The following is an 18129-nucleotide window of genomic DNA, read 5'->3' as shown; positions in this document are numbered from 1 at the left end:
TAACAAGTCTCATTAAAATGTAAAACAGTTACTTATCGTGAATCTTAAGAATCTTGAATTTTTCGAGATTTGGAAACGTATAATACTATACTTCTGAAGCTCCAAAATATTATAATATCTTCAAGATGATCACCAACGCTGATATATCAGTCGACCTATTATGTGTACAATCCGATTACGTGGATTCTTCAAGTATATTTACTTTCCAGTATTCAATGCCGTAGACTGAGAGGCACTTTTATTCTCACAAAATATTCGTAACCCGGCGACACGCACTGGTAGTAACTGAAACTCATTATGCAAAAATTCTTTTAGCCTTTTCCTGTGTTGAAGAATTTTACCTGCTAGAGAAAAAAAGGATGTAAGCAAACGCAATTAAAGGATGTATCTCGAGCAATGATATTTATGTATATAACAAGTACAAAGATAATATCATTTTATTTATACGATTCTCTTGGAATGAATAAAGTATTTCTTAAATTTCTAACAGTTCTAATCTTACTCGAGCTACATACACTTCCGTTTCATTCTTTTTTCACGTGCGGTTAACCGCGGAAATAATCTCCAACGTATGACTTTAAGAGCTTCTAAGTTATCTACGCGGTTATCATCCGTCAGATATAAATTCTACCTAATGTAGAAGGGTAAGAATTAAAAATGAACAATAAAATTTAATATAAGTAAAATTAATTTCTTTTATAAAATACATAATATATTAATTTTTCTATAGAAATATCGCATTATTTAATTATATATAATTAAATATATATAATTTTATCTTTAATTAGATATAAATTTATATTTAATTATATAAAAAATACAAAATAATATTTAAACCTTCAAGTATCTTCCTTAAATTTTTAATTAAAAAAAATTCTAATCAGAAACAAATATACAAAATTCGAAATTAAACAGCTTCCTCTTTCCAGAAAAGAATACCTTTGTCGACAGAATACTCCCTCAGACAGTTGACAGATTCTGCGAATGTGTCGACACGTACTATGGAGCCGCAGCGATACGTGCGTCGAAAAATCTAAAATCTCTTCCCTATCATTCCGCTGCGCGCGCGATATCACGTTTCCTTGACGTTTCCCCCTAGTCGCTGTGAGCCGCGCGGGGTCCAAACTTACCTTTAATCAGTCAGAAGAGGCCGACAACCGGTCGAGACACGAATACTGCCGTTACCAAAGAGGGGATGAAAGAAGGCAGTAGGGTGAGTTTATTTGTTGAGGGCCACTCCTTCCGATTGTTCGGCGCTCTTTGTGGCCCGTTGACAGCTGCCGGCTACGGAGGTAAGTCACATTCGCGTCCGCGATCGCTCGGAATCGGGAGAGAGCCTGCTGCTAGCTATAGTCGCTCCCCAGCTGGCGTGCCGTTATATTTGCCATCATGAGCGCCACGAGGATTCCCTCTACGACAGTTTAAAGGCAATTTCAGATTCATTGTGTTCGTCGATATGTAATAATACATCTCGCTATGTATCTCGAGATACAAGATAACCGTGCTCGACACTTTCGGTTGTAACACACCTTGGGTGTTTACGTGGATTTCGTAATCCGGTAAAACCACCGACCTGCTCAAACGATCTCCGTGTAAACGAGGCACGTGCCGCCGGTGGTAATTCACGTGCGCACGTGAATTTCGGAAACTACGTGCGCCACGTGCTCTACGGTGAGGTACAACCGCGCTAAACACGTGGGTGGATCGTAACGAACACCATCTTGGTCAGATCTGCGTGTGTATGTACATGTGTGTGTGTGTGTGTGTGAATTCGTTCGCCAAATTCGAAACACGGACCATTTTCGAAGAAGAATGACTGATTCGAACCACATGTTGTCTCAGGAAAGCCAAGGTATATAAATACTGGATGGAAACAAATCTATGTTACTCAATCATTAAATTAATATGAATATAAATTAAATAATATAAATATAAATTAAATAATATAAATAAAAATTAATAATATAAATTAAAATACTGTTAATAGATTTTTATGTTAATCATTAAATTAACCGTCAATTTCGTTATTTAATTACCAAATTATATATTTTTCCGTTACTTAAGCCGAAAGAGAATCAAGAAGAAAGACGAGAGAAACATAAAAGAGAAAGCTAGGCATCTTTCAACGGTGGAAATGTACAATCCATCGAAATCATGATGGATTCTCAGTGGCGGATCTTTTCAATTCTTTGAACATTATGTTCAATATTCCTTTCCAATGTTCTTATCTTTCCCTATTACCTCTAATGAATTGATATGCAATTATGAGATTCCTTTTCATCAGTTCTCCCGCTTTTCAAGAATTAATATGCCTTCCACGAAAGGGGTCTAAGACGGGTGTGGCTCAAGTTAATCGAATAAAACCTTCGATCATGTAGAATAAACAACGAGGTGGATGAAAACGGAATGAAATGGAGTGCGACAAATGGAACGAGCCAGTCAAGATGATCGTGCACAAAGTACACATCGTTGAAGCTTTAGTATCTCCCGGTTGCTATTTTTGGAACAACATGCCTCACTTAACGTACATGTGCATTAAAATATCTCATAGATTCGCTATATAACGGCCCGAGTGAAATTTACAATCATGCTTACAGAGTATGTTGCACTTTAGATTGATCATTCAAAATTAACGATCAATTATTTGGAATCATACATTTCAATGACGACTCCAGTTACTTAAATTATAATAAAAAATCATCAGAATAATAGCAATTTTCACGTTTATTCTATTTTGCATCGTGCTTTTTCTTTACATAGTATTTAATATTTATGCTGTCTTTATCCAGTTTTGAAGATTTTTAACAAACCATCTTCAATATTTTTTCTACGCATTTTCAGATATATGTATATATTGCTTTCTAAGAAAAATCTCTGGCACGATTGTGTATCTGGAACAAATTAATTCTATTAGTGCCAGTTGTATCAAATAATCAATTTGGAAAAAATCAATTTGGATCATAATCGATGATTCAAAGATAATATTCAAGAATACATCACATTATTATATTAAGCACCAATATATAACTTGTTAGCGTTGCATGACGCATTTAGTGTCTCTACATGAAGCTTGAACTAAGCGTGAAGCTTGAGTTATTTTGGATTAACGTCGACTCATCTCATAAATCCCAGATAATTCTGCTGGAATCAAAAAGAGTCCAAGTGTGTTGCTCTCGACGATCGGCATCGGAGTAACGAACGCAACTAGGCACGAAGAACGGAAGAAAGCTGAAGAGTAAGAAGAAATGTGTAAGAAGACGAAAAAGAAGAAGAAGGGGAGCAGTTAAATCGAGTGCGTTAGATAAGGAGACTTGTGGTGTACTCGCGTCAAAGGGTACACGCATCAGCGAAGTCCGTCAGTCTGCGGACGGGATGTCTGCCGGAATAACGGCAGCGATCCAGGCATCGCGCTGATCCTTGTAATAGCACTTGCTTGTCAATAAACATCGAAACGGTGAGCGAAGGGACAAACTTTTCTTTAGCTAAGAAAAAGCAAAAGCGCGACATCGCTCTTGAGGCACAGTGATACACCTGCAACGATAAAGCGCATGTAAATGAGAGAGAAGTCGGCTGTTTATCGTGCGACGAAGAACAAGCAATGGAGAAACGATATGGACATGCATAATGTGGATGACAAATAAAATTATACTTTTTAATTATGAGAAAAACAAATGTGGTCCATGAAAAATTAAACTGAAGTGACGTAAACCGTGTATCAAGAATCGAGAAACAAGGGAGACGATTGACACGAATTGTTAAAACGGCAATTTAATTAAAGTGCCATAAAATACTGCGCTGCTACAGTAATTGCTGGATGAGTTTTGGGAAAATATACGAGTAACAGCTGCGATGCAGCGGCACGAGATGATTCAATGAGCTCTTTTCCATTGGAGAGGCCAAAGTTCGCGTTGTCGTGGCTACTAAGCAGAGATCAGTATTCCGAGAAGGTCACAAAAATTTATCGGCGTGACTAACGGTGTGTTTTTTAATGGTAGAGCGAGCAATAAGAAAAGATATGGAAATGAATTGATGCAGCACGCGTGATAAGAAGATTGAACGTATACTTTGAGGGGTGCACGTTCTCGTTGACTCTCCTTCTTCGCGGCCCCCGATGCATCCTCTTTGCGTCGTCGCGAGAAAATTGAGAGAGTGGAGCAGAGAGAAACTAATGAGTAAAGGGAGAAGTAACGAGAAGGAATCGCGATTAAATGAATGCGAATAAATCAGGCGGGTTAGTGCATTTTCTTGCGTACGATGCACAGATCATTGACCCAGCTGTGACTACTTTTGAAGAAATGAATTAAAATGAAATTTCAGAAAAATTCCTCTTTTGAAATAATGATTTCAAAATGTAGAAATGGTTTTGTTAGAAAATTAATTACAAAATTAATCATCTTTCTTTCTCTTTTTATATATCTTCTTTAATCCTCACAAATCAGAGAGAGGAGACCAGACATTAAAAAGTAAAAAATATATATATATATTTATGTATAATAAAGAATCCTTAAACAATCGTCAAGTCGTGAAATAAATTTTTATACTTACTTTTCTATTTTTTATAGCGCATAAACCACGTTGATTTCTGACTGCTCAAAGAATGCAAAGAAAGAAGAAAGTCCATTTTCTGCACATTTACTAAAAGATGGAGAATTTCACGGCCAACATCACGATCTTCGGAATTGCTTCGGGAAACGAAGAATTCAAGTATCCGCGATTTGTGACTATCGTCGCTGCTATTTGTGCCATAATATTCAGCATTATTGGAGTATTAGGTAAACTTTGTTTAATTTATTATTATTTTAAATATAAAATAAATTACTATTTCATATTTAAATTTTCAACCTGTAACCTGTAAACATTATAAATTGAATTATATTCCAGGCAATTTAGTGACGGTGATTGCGTTATTAAAATATACAAAATTAAGGCGACATGCCACTACAGCATTCGTGATAAGCCTCAGCGTCTCCGATTTAATCTTTTCGGCTGTTAATTTGCCACTAACTGCCAGTAGATACTTACACGAAGCATGGGTTTTAGGCGGGACTCTGTGTAAAATATTTCCTTTGTTCTTTTATGGGAATGTCGCTGTATCCTTACTTAGCATGGTAGCCATTACTATTAACAGGTAATTTTCACGTTTATCCTTGAACGTTTATTTTAATTAAAACATTAATTTCAGGAATATAATAATTCATAGCTGAAATTTTTAATCTTTTCAGATACATACTGATCTCACGACCGGACATCTACAACCAGTTGTACACCAATCGCGGTATAACGCTGATGTTAATAGCCATATGGAGCCTAAGCTTCGCGATGTTGCTTCCACCTTTGGTCGGAATTTGGGGAACTCTAGGATTAGATCCAGCCACCTTCTCATGCACCATATTGAAGAAAAACGGTTCTAGCCCCAAGAAGTTCCTGTTTGTTCTGGGTTTCCTTGTACCGTGCATGGTGATCAGTGTCTCGTATCTGTGCATATATTGGCGTGTCCGGACAAGTCGGAAGAATCTTGAAGCTCATGCTGCAGAAGGCAGAGGCGGCGGTTTTCGGCGAATGGAGGATAGTAGGATGACCAGACTGATGCTCACTATCTTTCTTTACTTCCTCATGTGTTTTCTGCCACTGATGCTGGTGAATGTGATCGATGATCGGATGAAGATCCCAATACTTCACGTAGTGGCATCCGTGCTCGCTTGGGCATCCGCCGTGATAAACCCTTTCATCTATGCCGCAACCAACAACCTCTACAGGAAGGCTTACAAACAGATCCTGTGTCTTGCTTCGAACAGGAGTCCCACGGCCGGTCCTAAGCCGGGACATTTTCACTCGAGTAAGGTTTCATCGCCACATACGACGTAAAACTTACCATGTGTTCTCAAAGACAATTTTTTTAAGCAAAATCAGTGACGAAGAAAAACTGATAATAGCATATTATTTCTTATGTAAGAGATTGAGCATTTAAAAAGTAGACGTATAAAAAAAGACAACTTTTATAAGCATATAAGTATATAAGATTACGAATCTGAAAATGTAACAGATCGTAGTTTCGCAAAATAAATCTTTACCAGAAGATAGAGAATTTTCATTGATAAACCAAATAAGCTAGATGTCTTTTTTGTTTCGAGAAAAATATGTAAAAGCACAGCATAGGAAAAGGTATATATAAAACTTGTATTTTTCATCTTGATACATTGATGTATCGCAATAATATAATAATAATAATAATAATAATAGTCGTTATATATTATAATCGCAATATTATAATATACAGCGACACTTGCATAATATAAAATATACATATACTTCTATAAAAAAAAGGATGGAACATATAACAAAAGATATAAATGCATCAAAATTAGCAACTTAAAAGTGTGCTAAAAAAGCAGCATTGCAACTTAGAACGATTCATATGATGTAAGTCATATATTAGAGATTCATGATTGCGAAAGTATTTTTAAAAATGACAGTTTCATTTTTTAACATATTCAAAAATAATCACATTTTAAATTTGATATTAAAACTCTGTCTTCCTTGGCAATTTCTATATTGATTAATTATTTGTCCAAAAAATATATACACTAAAGAGTATATCGATTTTTGACAATAATATACATACAAATTTGTACTTGCGTGTGTATAAACTGAGAATATTATTGAGTAAGAATGATTCGTAGTATGCACAAGTATTAAATTAGTAATAATTGAAAGATGCCACAAAAATATATATATATATATATATATCTATGATTCTCACAACCAACAAAAGAGAGTAATAAAATATTTTCTGTGTCCTGACATTTATGATGAATTAAAAAATTCAAAAGTAAAATTGCGTTTTCGAATAAATAATGTAAAATATCGAAATATTGTGTAAAAATATAGAAGAAAATAGAATTATTTTCTACGATAGTGATGCGCGATACATTACATTCACGTCAATCGATATATCTTTGCCATAATTTTCTTACTTGTCATCCACGTATATCAATCTGAGCTATTTTCTATGAGATATGGACGGAAAGTGCGCGCATTGATGCTTGTAATATTTACCTTACGCTCCTTACAATACGATACAATTAAGTTCGAGACGTGAGATAAGATGCAGATACTAAAAATATGTATATATTGGTAACGATAAATATATAGTATCCGCTAAATCTATGAGAAATTCTCATGAACACGGTGTACGATATTTACAACATTGAGCTCCGATGCCGCGCGATTTATTAAGTAAATGCAGATATACGTAAAATTAAGAATGTTAATACAACTCCAATTCTGGTACGTACGGCTCCGTGATTGCAGTGATAGGACAAATACTCAAGGTATCCTACAAATAAAAATCAAATATTAATAAAAAAATTTAATTAACTTTGTTTTCAACATCGTATAAATTATGTTACGAGTAAAATTAAGAATTATTTTCAAAAGTATAAAAAATCTCTCTTTCGCTTACCAAGCGTGTAAGCTCCTCGAACGTCGGCCGTTCCTCGGGATCATCCCGCCAACAGGACGACATGACTTCGTAAATTGGATCGGGAACGTCCAGCAATTGTGGTAGCCGAGTGCCTCGTGTGACCGCGTCCTCCACCTCACTGTCAAGTGTCAAATTCGAGTACGGTGTCCCTCCCATGCTGAATATTTCCCACAAGAGTACGCCAAACGCCCATATCACGCCCGGTTGGTGCTTCTTTTGAGTGTCGAAGCATTCGACCGCCGTCCACCTGCCGTGCTTTATGTCCTCCAACGCGTACTTGGCGATGCCGTGACCCATGAGCTTGGGCGTCCAGTCGCTCAGCAATCCCACGCTTCGCGCGCAGACGTGAGGGTGAACGATTTTATGACTCGCCAGGTATCGCAACGCGGCCGCTAGCGAGGACGCGATCGGCAGTATTCGATCGACCGGAAATGGGTCTCCGGACCGTGCGACCAGCAGACGATTTTTTAGGATTTGCGGCGGCAATTCCAGCACGACGTACAACGTGTCGGGAGTCTCGCACGTTCCCACGAGACCCGCGAGATTCCTCATGGAACCCGCTCTGATGCACACGTCTAGTTCCCTCAGCATGTGCCTCTTGTCGGATCTCTTCAGCGAGCCGTCGGCTATCGTGTGCACCGTCACCGGGTACGATCCGTCGTCCTTCAAAACGGTGCCGGTGTGCACGGTGCCAAATCGTCCCCTTCGCACAAGAACGTTGTCGATGGACAGAGCATTTCGCGGTATGCTCCATACCTTTTTCTTCAGTTCCTGGTAATGATTCACTCGCTCGGGAATGTCCTCTGGAATGTAACCCATGTTGTCCACCTCGTACACCGGACCTTGCAACGTCAGCTCTTGCTGCTCCGGCAGCTTCCGCATGTGGAATCTCTCGTGTCGTCGTCGCAGCGCGAAGTACAACATAATCGAAGCGGCAAGCAAGATGCTCAAAATTGTAATCGCTATGCAGAGTACGAGTGCCGTCGAGTCCATCTGGCTGGATGTCTCCTCGTGGGCGAGCGCGTAGCTGGTCAGGTCGGAATAAGAGCGTTGCACCTCCGTTTGCACTCGCGAGACCACTGCCAGGCCGATTTGCGCGGTGGTGAAATGGTCTCTCAGTGGAGCGTTGTAGTAGCCTCCGATCTGCTTCCCGTCACCCACCGTGAACCTCTTGTACCTATGAAAGTCCGACGGATCGAACTGCGCGGCGACGTAGTAACTCAGACCGTTCTTCAACGCGCCGTCGTAGTTCAGGAACTCAACATCGGGGCCAACCGGAGGTATAGTGCCCGCTTGTACGACTATCACTTGGTACGTGCTGATGGGCCCGTACTCGCTGTGACCGTCGGTGAGCATGACTGTTACGGTGCTGTCACCGCGCTCCAGCACCTTGGGCGTGGCTGGCTTATCAGGAGGGCCGATCGAGGTCCACGCTACCGCATGCGCTGGATCGCTGGGCCCTTGCGCGTTACTGGCAGTGATAGTTATATTGTATTTACTGCCGGGTTGGAGGCCTCGCAGAACCGTGCTGTTCGATGCTCCTCCTTGAATCTGGCTCTCGATGGGCGATAGCATGTTCCTCGCGTGCGTTTCAACGGCAACAGCGCGAACAGTGTAGGATGTAACGTTTCCGTTGGGTATGTCGGGTGGCTGCCACGTTATAACAAGAGCGTCTATGTCATCGCGAGTTACGTATACTCTCCGTGGCGGACTCGGCCCTGAAAGAACATTATTTTGATTCATTTTTAATATTCCAAACATTTAATTACAAGTAAATTCGAATTCTCATGAACCATACCTTGCTGGCCAGTAGTAAAGACACTCATAGCTTCATTGCTGCCGCAGTAATTAACAGGATCACCAACGCAAGGAATGGTACAGCTGCTCGATGGTCCGTTTCGGCCAAATCTGCTGATGCAGTAGCATTGCTGCCCATTCATCAATCCCGCAAACCTGTGGATCATAGACACTCTAATCAACAACACTCGTTCAACAGTTGAAAAGTTTACAGCAGATGTAGAGCGCACTGACATGTGATATCGAGAACGGCATGCCTTGATGCACTCGGCGGGCGTGCTGGCGTACCCCAGGGTCGGGGACGGCAACTCGGGCTCCGAGGGCGAGCTCTGGAAGCAACCCTCGTACTTCTGGCCGCGCGCGAGGTGAACACCGCAGAAAAATAACAGAGACACGATCATCCTGATCGCGGGCATGGCGTTACATCAACGAAGCTCTCAGTCGCCGCGTTCGTTCGTTACATAGCGACGTGAATGAATTGTTCACCTGGAATGTACGTACGTGCGCGCAACAAAGAGTATGAGTCAACACGCGACGCGGGACGATGATACAACGCGGTACGCGGAGGTTATGTTACGTCTGTCGCGTCCAACCGGAGCACTCGCCCGTCGATAAATCACAAACAGCCAACTTCAGGTCGCTGAATTCGCGAGCGCTCATCGTAAGCGCGATCCTCGGTGAGAAGAGAATAGAATCGAACGCCGATGAGAGAAAGGAGTTTGTCGAGGAGTAAACAACTCTTCGTTCTTCTCTTTCTTCTTCTCTTCTGGACTTCTTCCTCTCTCCGTTCCTCCTTACGACCGCTCCCTTCGATTCGTGCAAGCCACGCTCGTTGCACTCAGCTGCACTACAGTCTGCGGAGTCAGGATCGAGACGTCAGATTGGCGCAGGCGATGGAGCGTCCAATCGAGTTGATTGAATCGAAATATCGAAATCAAGTTTTAATATATATGTATATACCTGTTGTTTCGTATTTAAGTAATTTTTCAATATCTTATTCGGATAAAAAATTTCAGGAGAACAATATTGCAACTTGATCGAGGAATTTGTTAACGAAATTTACATTTACATAATTTTGTGATGTAGATCACGCACCTGTATCGTATGCTTAAGCATTACGGCACTGCGTTGACACCGCTGAGTGAGCTAGGTGTGGCTGCACTTTTACGTTACCGTGGTTAGCAATTGAGAAAAAATATGACTGAATGCGGTATGCATCTAAAAATATTACGTGAATCAATGGAGGATGAAACAATCGTCTGCAGTAAATAGAAAATGACTAAATCGATAAAAGAGACGGAAAAAATTAGAGAGCGAGAAAGTAGGTAAGATATAGATAAAATAGGAAAGAGCAAAAATTAAAAAAAAATTCAGCTCATGGGAAAACAAATCTTTCCTCTTTTTATTAATATTCAACACAATTGTCGTTAATTATATACAATCAAAGTCCACGTATTATTACAAAATTATAATTTTTATTCATATTGCAGCGCTTGCGCTAGACAAAGTTACGATCGAAGCTGAAGAGCCGTCGGCTAGCTTACCGAAACGACTTTTCGGTCGGACGCAGATAATTGCAGGTTGCACAGTGTTCAAGGTCGCGCTAGCAGGGGTGCTAGGGTGCTTGCAGATTAATATCTTAATGATGGCGTGTTATACCGATCACGAGGCGAAAGACCCTTGGTGCGCCGTTCTTCAAGGCCGAAGCCTAATGCTCATTCGACGTCTTTGATATTTCTGCCTCAAGTATTATTCATCGTTACGTGAGCCGAAGTTAATGCCAGTTGGAACGAGTTGTAAAAAGCTCATGAGTCTAGCGGTCAAACGGTCAAAGGAAGCGAAGTGGAGCACGGCGGTAAATTTCCCGTGATGGCGACTCGCTTAATACTCCTCGTTATACTCAAGTATAATGCCGCAGTATTTCATGCATATCCTATCGACAAAGTGTCATTCGCATTTTAAAATTCCGCCGTTAAACGAGTTCCAGGTCAATCGTTACAAATATCATCCCCAATAGTACGTCAAGGGCCACCGGATGATTTGATACGGTTTCGGTTACACGCGCCGCTGCGCGCTTATTTGCATCGCGATTACTACTTTTATGCAAATTAATCCCCGATCCCCTGGCCAAGTATACTCATATCCGTTGCTACGTACATGTAGATGCATTCTTATCCTAATGCGTTCCTCGATCGATCAACCCGTTGCGGTCCTTCTCATTGACAAATCACGCAATCATCGATTTTGTGATGGAAACCGAGAGATATCAATGCCTCCATGTACCGACGAAGAGTGTAGACTGCATAGTTCCATCTTTTCTATATAAGTTAAGTAATTAAATGTTTTTTCTTTCTTTAGCATTTTTCATAAATAATTGCTATGTAATTCCATGATTTCTTATCGACTCAACTACTGTTATATAAGAATAACAATGTAATAATTTTAATCAGATATGAATTCCTGAATACTCACTGGGAAATATTCCATTGTTACGACTGACCTTACGCACACATGTCCACGCGTGCACACACACGCTGCATCGAGGAGAAATCGTCAGTTTTTCATCGCAGGCATAAAAGAGTGCAGGATCAAAGAGCGCAGGTCTCTCAGAGTTGACCGTGTCGACCGCGAACCAAGAAAACGGACTCCCCGAGGGTGGGTAGGCGGGCGGTTGTCGAGTAAGGTGGAAACGCAGGGAGTCACGCGAAGCAACCCCCGTGAAACGCCGAGGTGGTTCGAGGAACTCGTACGTGGCGGATCAGTCAGCAGTCTGCAGGATGAGGCGCGCGACGTGGCTGCTTTTTGCGTCGAGCTTACTTCTTGTCCGGAGGACCCTCGTTATCCGCGCTCAGAGGACGTACGCGCGACAGGGTGTCAACCGTGAGGCCCCGACCGTTAAGATACCGGGTCAAGGAACCGTCTTTGGCAAGGAGGTGCGATATTGTACTTCGTCTGTTCTCATCCACTCAAATCTTCACGTCAGTCTGTCGAGATTTGGCATCGTTAGATGTTGATTAAGATTTTCTTTAATCTTTGGATTGAAGTAGGCAAATAAACGGTCAGTTCGAGCAGCGATTGGAGTCCTAATTTTACCGACCCAAGACGGAGAATAATAAAAATCTTTCTTTTGAAATTTTTGTATCTGTTTTTATTCCAGAAAGAAAGAAATGATAAAATGCACACCGAAGTAGAATGCCGCAAGTGTCGTTCACATTTTAACATTTCACCGTTAAATGAATTTCAGATTAATCATTACAATATCATCGTCACGTGAAGATGTTAAGATCTTTTTATCCTTATTTGTTTCCTTTTGAGATTCTTGCTATTTTTTTTTTCAATCATTAGTGCAAGTATACATTCCATTATTCCATGTGCTTTTGAAATTCAGGTAAGCCTTGGTGCGCAAAGAGTGACGCAATATCTCGGTATTCCTTATGCACAACCTCCCATTGGTGATCTCCGCTTCGCACGACCGGTGACAAATCCTCTTCCCTCCTGGAGCGACGTGAGAAATGCGACGCAATTCGCGCCGTCGTGTCAGCAGGTCTCGGGCCGGCTCAAGCTACACGAGGAGCACTACAAAAGGCTTCTACCTTTGGATATACCTAATCCAGGATTCAGCGAGGATTGTCTCTTTCTGAACATTTTCGTTCCTGACGGTAAGTGAATTCACATATTTATAAAGACGTTCATATAATATGTAAGTAATACGATGTAGCTTTTTGAGCTGAAGAAGAGCTTTTTCTTCCAACTTATCTTAAACAGATTTTCAAAAAATGAAGAAATGGATTTAAAAATAATTACTAAGCGTGTACATTGTTTTAGTCATACTATATTTATAATTTATTAAAATACGTTTTCTCTAAAATAATATCTTTATTCGACGATTTCTGCAAGATAAAAATCCCTTTTTTCATATAATTGGTAGACTGGAAGGAGTTTGATTCACCAGTGATGGCAGTCCTTGATATATTCTTCCTTATACCTAATCTTCTGACAATCTTAGAACACGCAATGCGATGAAGGAATAACGACGGTCAACGGCGAAGTTCGCTCTCGCAACGAAACGCGAGATAATGCTCGTGCTCCAAGAGACCGATTTCTATCGTGGAAAAAAGAGGGTGATTACAGTATTTGCGGGGGTGAGAGCACACCGCTGCGATCAGATAAAAAGTGGACCGAAGCAGAAAATTAATAACTGACCGTGTCGTGCAGAGGAAATTTATCACGCCACAATGTAAAAAGCATGAAGGTGGACGTCCTGAAGTTAATGCTCGATATGATTAACTCGAACAATTTCTCCGACGAATATAATTTAATCGCATCTGCATTATTCTCAATTATTACGACCTTCAATACTTTTTTTATTGCTCGAATTAATTTTTTAATTAAAATCGTAAATTTCTAATATTATATATAAATATCTAAATATTGAAAATATTAGCTAAATCTGCTAAACTAAGTAAGCTTATCGAGTAAAGCTCTCATCACATGCATTGTTCTCACATTGCGCGTTCTACTTTGCTGCTTTGTTGCAATCTGACTTAATAAAACATTAATGAGGTACTTAATGAGGGAACTACATATAGATGCAACTCCTTAAGACCTAGTTTAAATGCGTGCGTAATAAAAAGGTTAAAGGGGCGAATAACAATGAGAATAAATGCGGCACATTTTGGCCGCCATTCGTGAACCCGGCGACCACCAAACGACATCTCCCTTTCGTTCGGGCGAAAAAAAAGAGAAGACGGAGAAAAGGATCGGAGTTGCAAAATCGCAGCAACACGAAAGCAGCGCGACGAAGTTGGTCGATATATACAGGCAGGCAGTAAGAGTAGTAACTGGTGCGCGCGGTGGCACGCGATCTTCCAGGGCCCGACCTCTGAGATGTCGAGATACCAGAAAGCCGGTCACGAAAGCTCTCCTTCTCGCTCTTACCCTTCTCCACCGGTCTTTCTTCGCTCACCTTTCTCCTTTCCTTCGATCGTCAGGATCGAGGGAGTGTCGAGTCATCACGATGCTTGAGTCACTGATTTGCCCCCGCGACGAGCGACACCCCGAACTCCTCAGACAGGAAGCCGGAAGAATTGCCCTGCCGGAGTGATGTCGGGGCGTGCTATCCGGGCAACCCCCCCCCCCCCCCCCATTAATGACAATAATGCGGATGCGGAAAATGCAAGAACACGTATGCAAGTGTGCCAAGGTCGTCGCTAAAAAACGACATTATTCATAGGGACGATAGCGCGGGACAAGACGCTAAGACATGTTCAGGAAACCGCAGGAGGGGGGATTTCGTACCGGTCCCCGTTATCGTAATGAATTCACTGGGCTGGAAATAGAATATCGAATGCAAAGAGGTCTACTGGATACATTAGATCATGGATAGGACTATATATCCATTAGAAGCATTATACCGCTGAGACTTTATTCAATCTGATGACTATTTCCGAAGCAATTGAGGTCTAACGAAATAGTATGCAAGCTCGTAGACATTCCACTTTGATAAAAAAATAATATAATATATATAACTAATATAATCTCTCTCTTGAATAAATTGTATGTCGGTTTAGTTCTCCTCATTTCCCATTAATGAATCTGATAATTAATGAATAATTTATATTCATAGGTAACCGTCCAGACGAGCGGTGGCCGGTGATGGTGTGGTTTCACGGTGGTGATTTTAACACTGGAACTCCAGCAATTTGGGACGCCTCGATATTCGTTATCAAACAGAAGGTTCGATGTAAACGATATAAATTCACACGTGAATTTTGCGGAATACTTAATAGCACCGCAAATGCAAATATTAACATTAACGTGATCTATCCGCTCGAGGATCGATATGATCATGCGATACAGCGGGATTATAGTGTACTTTAACGAGTTCCATTAATGATGTTCAATCAAAATGATTTCAATCAATGCCATTCGAGAAATGGACAGAAAATCGAAGGGAATCGGGTCAAGCCCCTCCCTTACTTCGCGTGCTGTTACTTTACAGAATAGAGCCCCACCCGTGATATTCCGTCTTAATGTATCATTAATGGAACTTTCATTACACACCCGCGTTACGTGCTGTACAACTCGAGAAACAACTTACACCGAGCGCCGAATTAATCGCTCGCGCGGCACGAAACGAAAGTAAATCTCGAAACTCTGACGATTGATCATGGGCGATTTTATCGGGCACGCCGAGCGAGAAAAAGAAGGGCTCGCGGAAGTTAAACGGGGACGACTTTTGCGGCCGGCAGGTGCTGGTGGTGACGGTGGCGTATCGATTAAACATCCTGGGATTCTTCACGACAACGGACACCGAGGCGGCCGGCAATTACGGTATGTTCGATCAGATCGCTGCTCTTGACTGGATAAAGCAAAACATCAAACACTTCAACGGCGCGCCTGGGAACATCGTCATCTACGGCCACAATTCCGGCGCTATAAGCGTGGGTCTGCACATGCTGAGTCCGCTCAGTCGCGGCAAGTTCAACAAGGCGATCGCCATGAGCGGTGACGCCATTGGCTCCGTTGGTTCGCCGGAAACGGAACTGCCGGTTGTGGATCTCATAGCTGACAAGTTCGGCTGCTACCGACGGCCAACCAGCGCGCTGATGGAATGCCTGCGTCGGCTTCCGGCTGATTTTCTAGTCAAGCACTCCTCCGACATTGAGACCTGGGGCCCAATCGTCGATGCCCAGATGAACAATGAGACGGAACCCTTTCTCTCGCAGCCTCCGAGAGACATCTTGGAAAGCGGTAATTGCCAAAATTCGTGATGTTCCAAATTAACATACAGCCAATTTGGAGATACACTAAAGGAACTAAAAAACACTAAAAAAAAAAGAAACATTTCAGTTGGCTCAATTTGTTCAATGACAATAAAGTTCTCCAATAAAGTTTATTAATATTATTAAATCCAATCGAATATTTCTTAAACGCCTTTTAGATAAGGCATTTTTCAAGACTCGATCTAAATTACTTTAAATATCTTGCAAATATTATCTCTTCAGTTTCTCTTGAATATAACGAGCTAATCTTGTTCACGATACTGGACCAGGTAACTTCAATGCAGTACCGCTGATCGCCGGTTACACAAACAACGAGCAAGTTCTGGCATACATAGAAATCGTTGGCAAGAAGAGCAACAGCGAACTCTCCCCGGAGAGCTTCGAGACGATGATCATGGAGGAATTCTCGTCGGTGGTGCCGATCCCAAACGAGAACAGCACTTGCGAGTCGAAGCCCGAGATGGTGACGAACGCGGTGCTGTTTTACTACAAACCATACCCGCCCACGACGAACGCGACGATATTTCGCGATAAGTATCTGAACCTGAAAACGGAGAAGAACTTCGCGGCCGGCCTGACATTGCTGGCCAGCAGAGTGGCGAATCGCAGATCGGCCACGGCTTTCGTCTACCGGTTCGATTACCGTCCGAAATCGACGGCGGTCTTAAAGGACGTACCGGAGTGGGCGGGTGCGCCGCACATGTCTGAACTTCCGTACGTCTGGGGCCTGCCGTACGTGCCGGGCGGCGCGGTACAGTGGCAGAATTACGACAAGAAGACGTCCGACACTATGATGGGCGCGCTGGCGACATTCGCTCGGACCGGCGATCCGTCCTACGGCAACCAAGTTAAGTGGGAACCGTTCACGCAGCAGTATCCACGGATCCTGATCATCGAGCAGAAGACCATCGCCATGAACCAGCCGGACGCGGTGGACTACAAGGCGCTCGCCTTCTGGAACGAGTACTATCCGCAGATCGTGGAGGAAGCGTCGAACAATTGTTGCAACATCACCAGCGCAGCTGGTTCGACATGGAGGACACTCTCCCGCGGCGCGTGCCTCAGCGGCGTGGTGGCCACCGTGACGTTACACCACTTTTGGTTCTAGCCACGTAAAAAAAAAAACGTGAGATACTCAATTGAAATGCGTTGTTGTTGCGCGCTGTATGTTATATTTTTTTAATAGATCAAATACTGTCACAAAAAAAAGAAGGCGTTACGGTGTCATGAGATTTTTCAATTTTATAACAAGATTACCTTCTTCTCTCTCTCGCTGTACACTAGTCTCTGAAAGTAAACGCAATAACAATCTTGTTATACTCTATGCGAATATAGATTCCGCATATGCGATATAATATAGGTACGTGTTTTAATGACGTTGTAAATGTATTTAACTTTAAGATTTCCTTCGTACTCGTACAGATTTCTATTGCGCGCGCGGTAGTTGTATCAAATTTTTCTACATTCGCATTCGATATCTCAATTACATTGTGTATATCACAAAGTTATAGTTTTATTCCGTATCTCTTGTTATCTTACATGTTACTCGATATGGGTTATATACGAAATAACGAGAATTACCCAAAAATTGCCTATGAACTAATCACGCGGGCGGCGGAACATGATTTACAAAACAAAACAACGAGAACGAACGAACGAACGAAGGGGGCTCGGAGACGAAAACTAAAAATCCAGGTTGCGTTACAAGAGTAGGAAACTTGTGCCCTTAACATTCACTGATCTTTTTTATTGTTTGCCTTAATACGGAGAGATATAGAAAAACATACTTTGTTTGATGAAACAAACAGTTTGATAACTTATGAATATTTTGATGATTCGATAATAATTAATTAATTAATATTAATAATAATAATAGCAATAATCATGTTCATGTACCATCTATGTATAATTATTATCTTATATAAGAGAGAGAGAGAGAGAGAGAGAGGTGCGCGGCGAGCAATGCATCTGGGGGCTGGTGGCCTGCGCACACGCACGTTTAAACACATTTCTTTCGTATCTCCTTCTCTTTCTCCCGTAAATATATAATATTAGTTAATCATC

At 41.5% G+C, this 18129-nt stretch overlaps 3 protein-coding genes across 8 annotated transcripts; 2 read left to right on the top strand and 1 right to left on the bottom strand.

The window, feature by feature from the left end:
• The first annotated feature begins 1149 nt into the window (after positions 1–1149).
• Positions 1150–6076, top strand: LOC105286810 (protein trapped in endoderm-1). 6 transcript variants are annotated; one of them, XM_026968229.1, is made up of 4 exons: positions 1150–1292; positions 4563–4772; positions 4882–5128; positions 5223–6073. In XM_026968229.1, the coding sequence occupies exons 2-4, from the start codon at positions 4643–4645 to the stop codon at positions 5863–5865; spliced, it is 1020 nt and encodes a 339-aa protein (XP_026824030.1). In that variant the 5' UTR covers positions 1150–1292; positions 4563–4642; the 3' UTR covers positions 5866–6073. The 6 variants fall into 6 exon arrangements, with proteins under 6 accessions (XP_026824030.1, XP_026824029.1, XP_026824028.1 ...); XM_026968228.1 differs by lacking the exon at positions 1150–1292 and adding an exon at positions 1312–1852 and having other exon boundaries at positions 5223–6076; XM_026968227.1 differs by lacking the exon at positions 1150–1292 and adding an exon at positions 3311–4231 and having other exon boundaries at positions 5223–6076.
• Positions 6077–6533: 457 nt separating this feature from the next.
• LOC105286799 (putative tyrosine-protein kinase Wsck) lies at positions 6534–10090 on the bottom strand. Its single transcript, XM_011352005.3, has 4 exons — positions 9515–10090; positions 9282–9436; positions 7463–9201; positions 6534–7336 (listed from the first exon to the last, which is right to left on the bottom strand). The coding sequence occupies exons 1-4, from the start codon at positions 9694–9696 to the stop codon at positions 7268–7270; spliced, it is 2145 nt and encodes a 714-aa protein (XP_011350307.2). The 5' UTR covers positions 9697–10090; the 3' UTR covers positions 6534–7267.
• A 1685-nt stretch (positions 10091–11775) lies between these two features.
• LOC105286798 (carboxylesterase 5A) lies at positions 11776–18124 on the top strand. Its single transcript, XM_011352004.3, has 5 exons — positions 11776–12213; positions 12669–12939; positions 14907–15016; positions 15532–16033; positions 16335–18124. Exons 1-5 carry the CDS (start codon positions 12058–12060, stop codon positions 17171–17173), a joined length of 1878 nt encoding a protein of 625 aa, XP_011350306.1. The 5' UTR covers positions 11776–12057; the 3' UTR covers positions 17174–18124.
• Positions 18125–18129: the final 5 nt, after the last annotated feature.

This window comes from Ooceraea biroi, chromosome 3 (genome assembly GCF_003672135.1).
Source record: "Ooceraea biroi isolate clonal line C1 chromosome 3, Obir_v5.4, whole genome shotgun sequence".
Taxonomy (NCBI): Eukaryota; Metazoa; Arthropoda; class Insecta; order Hymenoptera; family Formicidae; genus Ooceraea; species Ooceraea biroi.
The sequence above is the reverse complement of the archived record's forward strand: the minus strand, read 5'-3'. Positions and strand labels throughout refer to the sequence as shown.